The sequence below is a fragment of the Alosa sapidissima genome, chromosome 14 (assembly GCF_018492685.1).
Source record: "Alosa sapidissima isolate fAloSap1 chromosome 14, fAloSap1.pri, whole genome shotgun sequence".
NCBI lineage: Eukaryota > Metazoa > Chordata > Actinopteri > Clupeiformes > Clupeidae > Alosa > Alosa sapidissima.
The window spans coordinates 16,665,365-16,675,584 of NC_055970.1; the positions used below are offsets into that span (position 1 = coordinate 16,665,365).

The following is a 10,220-nucleotide window of genomic DNA, read 5'->3' on the forward strand; positions in this document are numbered from 1 at the left end:
TAGATAAGTCAGTTTTTGCTTCTTTACTCACCCCATGCCACCTTTTATTGTATATCTGTCCAAATGGCATAATCATGCCATTCCCCCCTCTCTCTTTAGGCTACTCTGAATGCATTAGTTTACATGATCACATGGAACCATGATAATATAGCCACGTAAGGTTTTTTTTTATATTTGCTATTTTGGTTTTATGTTCATATGAGTCAGATATACAAGTAACTGAACTTCTACTTGAGGATAGAATACTTCTGCCATTTCTGCATTCTACGTTCTACATTCTGAATGGCTCAGTGAATCATGTATCCATAGGCAGCCCATAAACAAATGACTGGATTTGTCCATTTTCAGTGTTGTGCACCAGTAGCCATCCCAGATACCAAAATGCGAAAAGTATGTGGGAAAAAGGGGGGAAAGTATGTGGTATGGGACATTTAAAAGGCACCAAGATTATTCCTTGAAAATGCTATTTATTAGATGAGCAAGAGCAGAGAGTGCAATAAAAGGTCCTGCAAAGGGCACACATTTAACACAATATGATACTTTAAATGGTGATTAATGATGCTTGGATTAAATTGTCAGTAGTAAATAAGCAGCTAATTTATTCATAGTTAAGCTAAGTAAATAATAAAACTAGGAAAATGGAATAGGCTAGAATGGACCTTCTCTCTCCAGGGAAAGAGTAACTTTACATGAGTATGAGGTCTTGTAAACCTTCACTACATTGTGAATGTTGACAGAGATGGTTCTGCCAAATGTATCTGTTTTCTTGTATTTTCAACATATGACCATATATATCAACATATGACCTAATTCCCTGGATATAACTAGACGGTCTAGAGATAAAAAATAATTACAGTTTTAAATTATGTACAGAAGGCATGCCAGGGTTGCTGATTTGGTTTCCATACTTGGGGTTGAATTTTTTTTAAAACTCTTCTGTTATTTTCAAGAATTGTTCAATGGTTCAGTACAGTCCAACAAAACCATAACGACTTAACAAGTCATGTTCAATCTGTGTCTGTACTCTTTGCAGAGATAATAGGCACCAGATGATTCTCATGGCTATTTGTGAATCACAGACATGCCTTTTAAGCCACCCGCAACAGTGAAGCCATGCACTCTCCTCTGACTCTGCTTCCATTATTTCAATAGAGAAGCATTATTTCCATACACCCAAAACAATGCAACTGATGCAGTGAACCTTGTGGTTTTTATTTTTAACTCCTTTAATTCTCCCTGTATGATGGTATGGTTGAAACATACTGTACATACACTCTAAGCAAAGCAAAATTGTCTGATGACACAATGATAAATGCACCCCACTTTATAATAAGCATCTTGAGGTACTATTAATGTGTATCTAAATTAATAATTACAATGTGCTTTGTGCATAATAACATGTTCTTACAATATGTTATTTGTAGAGGGTTATGGTTAGTAACATGTAATAATAATACGTACTTGCATTTCTCAAAGTCCATAGCTTTAAGTTCTCATCTAAATTACATTGTACAACAGATACTTACAGTGGGATCCAACATTCTTTTGCTTAAATGCAATTTCCACAAAATGGTATTGCATGGCTAGGGTGCTTTTAGTCTGTTACCCTGGATTGAACTGATCTAGCTCCAGATCCTCAAAGATGAAACTGAAACGTTTAGTCCTGACATATTGAGGCTGAATTTTCAAATATGTGAAACTGAAGTACCTGGTAATGGTTGGCAATATTTGGTCCATCTCAGTAAATTTATGCTAGACAGCAAGAGTCAAGTCTATGCTACTTCTAATTATGTTACATTCAACAAATGCTGAGCACGTCATCACTATTAGATACAGTATCTGCATGCAATAAAAATGCCAAACACATACCATTCCGCCTATGTCAGAAATAGCTTTAACTGCTTTTCGTTCTTTTGTTCTTTTTTCCTCCACAGAAAGCAATTTTACCCCTCGTTACAACGTAAGATTAAAAGCAGCCCATTTTAAATATGCCACACCAGAGATCCAGTTGGGATTTATTTGAAGTCTTGTGCCACACTCTGTTGTTCAGGGGTAATTTACCCATAATTCTCACCTCATTACTGCTCCCTATAAGATGGAGTTCACTCAGACATTGTGCATTCCTACATGCAAAGTCCAGCACATGGGTCACTTTCTCCAGCACAAAGCAGAAAAACTGCCCAAGAGAACATTTCTACTAAGCATTACTTGTGTTGTTCTGCCCAAGAGAACAACACAAGTAATGCTTAGTAGAAAAGAGAAAAGCTCATAATTAAAAAAAACAACCATGTGTATATACACGAAAGCTTTTCAGTGTGAACACTTAAAATCGTATTACATCGTGTAACACACAGTTCCAAACATATCACTCCCTTTGCCCCTTTTCATATTACACATTATGCTGTCTGGCACTTCGCTTGTGGAAAGAAATAACATTTTCTCACGAAGCACTTGCGGAATTCTTCTTGATGTCTTGATTGCTGTATTATGCAGTTCACATATGCCAACTGTTACACCCTTTATGTTACTATATGCATTGACAAACCTACCCATGTAACAGTCAAGATGAACAAGATGAAAACTACAGGAAATTACACTTCTCTTGTAAGGCAGAGAGGTGAGCTACACCAAGAGGAGAGGACATTCATGTGACCTGAAATATGATGCTTATTGAATGTATGAGAGACAACACAGCTTGTTTTTCAAACCGGTAAGAGTCAGGCACTTGACTGAGCCTGCTTCCCTGGCAGCGAAGGACAGGCGCTCTCAAACAGACTTCCTCCTCTTGCCAAAGACGTTGTTGATGAGCTTGGCCATGGACTTGGAGCCGCTGTAGCGCCGGCGGTCAGCCCGGTACTTCAGGTGCTCCATCACGTGCCGCATCAGCTTGGTGAAGAGGTTGGCGATCTCCAGGTAGTCCTCGGCCGCTGACACTTCCTGGAAGTGGCACTTGTGCTCCAGGGCTGCGGCACGCGCCTCCTCCTCGGTCACCTGCCGGCTGTGGCACAGGTCCTGCTTGTTCCCCACCAGACAGATGGGAATGTCCACCTCCCTGGCCAGCACAGAAATGATGAAGACTGATTACTCACACAAGCTCGGTTTTTTTTTTTTCTTTATCTTTTTTTTCACTGCAGTGTTTACACAGCCATATGGACAAGCAAAACTTTTCTGAGCTCATAGAACAATAAAGCACTGTGTGTGCACAAGATGTGAGACTCGGAGAGGAAAAGTGTGGAGCGAGCGTGTGTCAAATACCAAACAATACGGTAAGCTGTACTCTACACTGAGCTCTGTGTCATGTCTTTCTTTCCAGAGCGTGTCAAAGCGTTTTGGCCCTGGTGGAGCGCGAGCACGAAAGCAGGGCTGGAGCATGACCACCCATCTGATCTCACTCTGCATGTATGTGTGAGAGGTTTAATGGCTGCCAGCTGCCCACTTCATGCTAGCACTTTCCACTGTCAGCAAATGTCTTTCAAGTGACAATTGTTCAGTGAAATCCCAGGTTCTCCTCCATCAAGCGCTGAAGGAAATGTTATAGAGGGACCTTTGTTCCCTTTAACAATTAACTGAACTGAGAGGGTGTAAATGTGTGTGTGTGTGTGTGTGTGTCAGGCTGTAAAAGTTGTTAACTGACTGAGACACTGACAGATCAATCCCACCCACCCACGTTCATCTGAGCTCGCCGATTGTTTCTCATTTTTTGGACCTCTGTTTACACTCATACTCACTGCACCGAATCCACACAAAGAACCTGAAGGCTCCACAAATGGTCCTCATTAATCTCTCCTAACAGGGCCCCGGTCCTCCCAGCGCTGGCCCCATTGGGCCCCCGGGGGTCAAGGGGTCCACTGCGTCACTCACCCCTTACAGGTCTCCCCTCCACGGGTCTCTTTGATCTGGCGCAGGATGTTTTTGGCGTTGAGGAAGGACGTGCGGTCGCTGATGTTGTACACCACCACGAAGCCATCTGCCCACTCCAGCGGCTCTTCCAGGATGCACCTGCTCTCGCCAGTCTGCAGGGGAAAGCAGGAGCGTTGGGGGTTGGGGGAGGCAGGGGGCAGGGGACAGAGGTGGGGGGTAGGGGGCAACATTGGGGTCTGATCAAAGAGCCACATTGCCAACCAGCATCGCTATGGTGCCCCGAAGCGAATGGAACAAGGGGACATAAACAAACGGGGGACTTCACTTTCCATTAATTCCTCCCACTGCAGGAAGAAAGCAGTGGGGGTATCAAACAGCAGGGGAGATAACAGCTACACTCAGACAAAAGTTTCACATTTTCCCTAACAGTGCTCTTGGGAACTGTAACTGCCTCTTGTGTTGAGAAGAGCATTTTTTTTACAAAATACTTTTTTGCCTCTGTAAACTTTTCCTCGTTTTGTGTGTGTGTGCGTTCGTGCATATGTGTGTGTGTGTGTGTGTGTGTGTGTGTGTGTGTGTGTGCGTGCGTGTGTGTGCGTGTGTGTGTGGTGGTTGTGGTGGATGAAGAGACACAAGAAGAAGGTGCTTGTAAACCTGTGTAATGTCTTTCACATGCTTGAGATGTCACAGAACTGGACAACACACGTCCCGTTAGCTGGACTCTGGGACTCGTAGTGAGAGCCTCTGAAGTGCGGGGGCTGTAAAAGCTCCCAGATGCAGCAGCCGTGAGCAGTGAACGCTCTGCTGCCGCTCTCAGCTTTCAAAGGCCGAGTGCCGTGCCGCGCTGCCCCGCACCGCGCCATGCCACGCACCCGCTCTCTGAACCTCTGGGGTCCCACCATAAATCCCACCAGAGCCCCGCATACAGCTTCCATATGGAGCTGTCTCCCAGTAAGCCAGCGAAGTGAGTGGCAGCTCTTTTGTGATCACCGAGCATCATCTTTGAGGAGCAGATCAGAATATAACCACATACCTGTGAACACGGATCAAAGACTTCCAAGTTCAACTGCCTCCCATCAATGGAGAGCCTTTTACGGTATAGGGAATCTGCAAACAAACAGGTTGAAAGAGAGATAGAGGCTTCTTGTTATGACCAACATGTGTGCCAAATAAAAAGGCTGGCTCGCAGACAAGGAAAGGATAGTAAAATGTAAACAGAAAATATAAAAGACATCACGTGAGAGCAGCGCGAGCCAATGCAACGTGATACACATGCAGCTGTAATAAGGAGCAATCATTACTGTAAGCCTCCAGAAATCCCTGGCATGGCCATTCTGTCAGAACAGACAAGCTAATAGATTTAAGGGGAATTAGCTGGGAGCAGATCGGTCGGAAATCATATAGCACTCGGAACATGACAACATGAAAGGCAGCCATCGCCGAGACATGCACTGAGTAATGGGACAAGCGTATGACTTCACTCAGCTGTTAGACGTTTTCCATCAAATCCCCCTGCGCTCTTAAAGAGTCGCCATGTTTACGCAATTGTTTTAATGCCTTTGAGCTTTAAACGCCATAATCAGCCCATATGTTTTTTTTTCTTTCTTTTTCTTTTACATGAAATTGAATCTTGGGGGGCTTGTGTATAAATTTGGCCATGCTTATATTTCCCATGGCTAGATATGAGACACAATAAAGCTCTGTGCTGAGTTCAGTCTGCCGGGGCCTGGGCCCGTGGACCAGGGTTGGCTGATGAGATGGAGAAAATATGACTTAGAGCACCAGTAATCCAATCACATCATTAAACACATGCTCGGATAAACACTGGACACTCACTGCTGTTGGACGCGTACTCCCCGATGAAACGCTTTGTCAAGAACCGCACCAGAACTGCTGTGAAGTGTGATAGAGAGAAAGAGAGAGAGAGAGATAGAGGGAGAGAAAGAGGGAGAGAGAAGGGGGGGGGGGGTGATGGAAGGAAGTAACCATATTAGAGCATTGCAGATCTACGAGCTGAAAACAATCCGCCTGAGCCACAAACAATGCTGTTAAAGCTTGGCTGGAGAGGAGAGGCGAGGAAAGGAGGGCATGAGAGGGGAAGAGTCAATCCCCTCTCTCATCAAAGACTTGGACTCCTCAGCCCTGTGCACCAGGATACATTTGGCACCCCTGCTCCGAGCATTTACAGATTTCATTCGCTCTTTCACCATGAACACAGTGCCTGCTCTATATTAAATATTTGAGCCATGAAGCTGCATTGGCTCACCCCACCATTGTGAAGTGAAGGGGTTTCAGTTTCCATGTACAAACATTCCCTCAGCGGATGCCATGAGAAGGCTGCTTTTTCTGCCCCCATCTCCCCCCCCCCTCTCCCATAGCTATATGGCTTCAACCGCAGGCCTGCCTGTCCTCGTAACGCACTCCCAGATCTGCCAAGATAGATCGGACGGAGATGTGCATTTCTTCTCTAGCTCGCTCGTCCCAAGCACCTCCGTGATTAGAGGACTTTGGTACCTTGGTCCCCTCAGCCGGCTCTTGATTTTTGGCCCTATGGGGATTATGGGTAATTATTCTGCGCTTATTTAATAGTCATCAGCCCAGGTATGCTGCCTGAGGGACTCTATGTCCCTATTCAACACAGGAAAAAAAGAATCCCTCATCTGTTATACCAATTACTTGCTTGTTACAACCATCAATTTTAATTTCCCCTTTGGTTGATTTGTTTAACAGTGACCTAATTCATACAACAAAAAGATCCAACAGCATGAAAGTTAAAAAGTGCACGTAGAGTGGACATCATTTATCAAACCGCCTCTCAAAGCAGGCCCATAGTGCATTAGTCAATCTGAGTGAGGCTACAGCGACCGACGCATAGATCTGCAATGGTGACACACAGCAATCTGACCCCAACTATGGATAAGACACACATTCATCTTTAAACTTGGTCTCGAAAAAGAGCATCTCCTGAAAATCAACGTTGAGAGTGTAATGGCGTGATGGCTACAGATGCGAGCTCACCTGATTTTCCTGCTCCTCTGCTTCCCAGCAGGGCCAGCTTGATGTCGGTCATGACTGCAGCCTGAGCACAACAGCTGGGAGAGACGGAGCTGGAGCAAGGGAGAGAGAGAGAGAGAGAGAGAGAGAGAGAGAGAGATGGAGGAGGGAGAGACGGAGAAGGGAGTGAGAGAGAGAAAGGCAGGCCGGCTGGCTGGCTGGTTGGCTGTTTTGGAGGCTGTCCTGCTTTGTGTCCTGCACGCTGAGGAGAGGGTGGAGGCAGGTACTGCTCTGCTTGGAAGCCTCTGCTCCTCTAACGCTTCTGACGTGCCAGAAGGGGGAACGGAGAGAAAAACAGAGCCACATTCGCCCACTCTCTTTTCTTTTCCTCTCTCTCTCCCTCGCTCCCTCTCTCTCTCTCTCTTTCCCTCTCTCACTCCCTCTGTGACACACACACAAACACACACACATACACACACACACACACACACACACACAACCACACACACAAACTCATGCAACAGACATATCGACCCAGACTTGCAGCTCCCCGCCCACTAAATGAATGATCTCTTCAAGACTGGGTTGCCAAGAGGTCAGTGTGAAAGTGAATTTGATCCATAGTGCCATTTCACTGACTATTGTTTATTCTGTCCCACAAAAATCCCAAACTAGTGGAAACACCAAGTCCTGAAGGACTCTTGTTTTGCAGAAATTATAATCACCATAATTTCCAGCAGTCATATTTGGATGCTTTGCAATGTTTCTTGGATGTCAACCTATTATTCTACCTACCTACTGTGATGGCTTAGATATTTAGCCAATTTGCAGCATTAATTAAGGAGAACAATGTTTTTTGGAACTGAGTTTTATGATTCACTAAGTCACCAAGAGACGCGGAGCATATTGTGGCTACACACACACACACACACACACACACACACACACACACACATTTTTGCCTTTTTCTCTTTCACACACAGTCATTCTGGGCAGAAGCCACCACGGCTCCAACACAGTGGGAGTCCTGGACCATGTTGTCAGGAGGCCAGAGACACTTAATACTGGAGATAGTAGTTCTCTCTCAGTTATCTTAGCTATGGAAGGAGGCCCAGCAGCCCAGAGACCCCATGCCCAGATTTCAGTATCCAAAGTACCGGTTCTCTTATGATTCAAATGCATCAAGTTGTTTGAAAGAAAGGTAGAAAACTATGGGGATTTCAAAACCTCTTTTTTCAGCACAGCCTAGGATGAGAATGAAAAGCTGTTCAATCATCCACACTTTAATTTCATGGACTGCTTCACTGGTCCACCCTGCTTCTCTGCAGCGACAGATCGTTTTTTCCCCGTCTATGTTCAGTGGAGTTCACCATTGTGTCCTGATATTATCCTGTTATGTTTCATTTCGTCTTGGCTGTTTGAGGAGATGCAGACCCTTCTCAAAAGAACCCCACCTTTGCCAAAGACGAAGATATAAAAGAAAAGAAAAACATCTGAGGCACAATGCTCATCTATTGTACATGGACAATGTCCATTTGTCAGTGTACAAAAGCAATTCCTGTAATGTTTCATTGAAAGGGACACTGGAAAAACAATCAGGTGTGCACAAAGAAAGGATCTGTAGATTTGCAATGCTGAAGAACAACATGTACAACAACAACAACAATATTTGTGACACATGCTTGACTTTGTTCTATTTTTGCCTCACACTTCATTTAGCATTATCAGAGACGAATAATTAATTTGGCTTGAGTATTTTAGTAACTGATGAAGCTTATTTCATTTGAAATGAATAAAATGTTCTCATGAACATGCTGGCAGATAGGGCTGTAAGCCTAAGGTATGCGAACAAAGACTGTAGTGACTGATTTTTCTCTTTCCTCCAAGCCTTGAGCCAAATCACAGAATGAATAATTGTGCGACCGTTGTAAGAAATATTCATTTCTTTCTGCAAACTATTGTCAAAAATGTCAGAGAGCTTTACTCAATATCCAACATCTGTATAAAAAAAGAAAAATCAAAGAAATCATCAAACTCTCATACTGTAGCATGTTGTTAGTCATGCAACACTCGATTTCTCAACTGCCATATCACTGAGGATTTGAACACTAACAGGACATTAAATACATAAATGGCCACATCTAAACATGTCCATATGGAGCCATTACAAACATGCTTTTAACAAGCTCCAGGGGGTGAAATTCCACCATGGTCCGACTACAGGTCCAAGCTAAATGCAGGGCAGTTTTGCCTACATCATGTCTGTCTGAAAGAGAATCAACCATGATGTGCTGGTCTGCCCTTTCCAAACAAGCTCTCTGTAGCCCTGCACATCCTGCAGGTATAGCCAGATTCTTCCCAGCACTCCCTCTGGTCTGATCTAAGTGCCATCTCAATGCCATAGGGATGAGCCAGAACATCATGAAAAGCCAAGATTGTTGAGATTTGTTATTCCTTTTTAGGCAAACCTTATTTCTCTCTCTCTCTCTCTCTCTCTCACACACTTTTTTTCCATCTCCCTGGAGCTAATTTTCTCAGAGATCACCCTCCAAGATGGCATCAGCAACCCAGCTCAGGCCGTTTCATCAGAATTAGACCTGAATAAGCCTTTTAGGGAAAGGTGTTTTGGGCTAATCCAAATCAACTTTCATTGAAGTGTGTGACTAGAAATCCTCTTTTCTCACAAATGAGTCTTTCACGGCTTTAATATCTGTGCCAGACTTGGCACATTGTAAATACTGAGTAACAGCAATGTTTTGAAATTTGAAAGCACTCTTAAATTTGCTGGTCTTTGGGGAAAGCACCCACCGAGCTCTTTTTCACTATCAAAACGAGCTACAAACATTTTCAAAGCTGGACTCTTTGCATAAAATAAAGGCAGATAGATAACTATTAATATTAAAGTACACACACACACACACACACACACACACACACACACACACACATACACACACTTTGAGTGGGAAGAGAGAGATGGTGGCAGTAGTGCAGTTGCTCGTCTGGATCAGCACAAGGACGGGACAGACAACCCCCCACCCCCCCACCACACACACACACACACACACGCACACATACACACACTTGGAGAAGTTGTAATGCCTCCAATTAAACTAAATTTGTCCTAAGGGCCCCTAGTTAAATAAATTGAGTTAGAACAATTCACTTCTGTCTGGATCAGTGACATGGAAGGCTATATTCATAGAAAAGATCTATCTTCACTGACATAAGGATTCTGTCACCTTCTAAACGATCCAAACGCCATTTCTCATTTCTCGCTAGAAAAACATAAGAAAGGAAGAAAATGAACTTTGAGAGGGAGACTCCGTGCTCCATGCTTGTAATGATGAGGTCCAGGGCTCCTG

General features: G+C 44.0%; 1 protein-coding gene across 2 annotated transcripts; it reads right to left on the minus strand.

Annotated features, from left to right (window-relative positions):
• Positions 1-1,478: 1,478 nt before the first annotated feature.
• rerglb (RERG/RAS-like b) lies at positions 1,479-7,158 on the minus strand. Of its 2 annotated transcripts, none has more exons than XM_042060798.1 (5): positions 6,880-7,158; positions 5,698-5,751; positions 4,895-4,968; positions 3,862-4,013; positions 1,479-3,052 (listed from the first exon to the last, which is right to left on the minus strand). In XM_042060798.1, exons 1-5 carry the CDS (start codon positions 6,929-6,931, stop codon positions 2,767-2,769), a joined length of 618 nt encoding a protein of 205 aa, XP_041916732.1. In that variant the 5' UTR covers positions 6,932-7,158; the 3' UTR covers positions 1,479-2,766. The 2 variants fall into 2 exon arrangements, with proteins under 2 accessions (XP_041916732.1, XP_041916731.1); XM_042060797.1 differs by having other exon boundaries at positions 5,698-5,754.
• Positions 7,159-10,220: the final 3,062 nt, after the last annotated feature.

Excerpts from the sequence above, each read along its gene's own strand:
- rerglb (XM_042060797.1), bottom strand. The coding sequence starts at position 6,931 with ATGACCGACATCAAGCTGGCCCTGCTGGGAAGCAGAGGAGCAGGAAAA. Across the intron at positions 4,014-4,894 it reads TCTTTGATCCGTGTTCACAG|ACTGGCGAGAGCAGGTGCAT; the intron begins GTATGTGGTTAT and ends TTTCCCCTGCAG. Across the intron at positions 3,053-3,861 it reads GGAGGGGAGACCTGTAAGGG|GGAGGTGGACATTCCCATCT; the intron begins GTGAGTGACGCA and ends TGTGCTGGCCAG.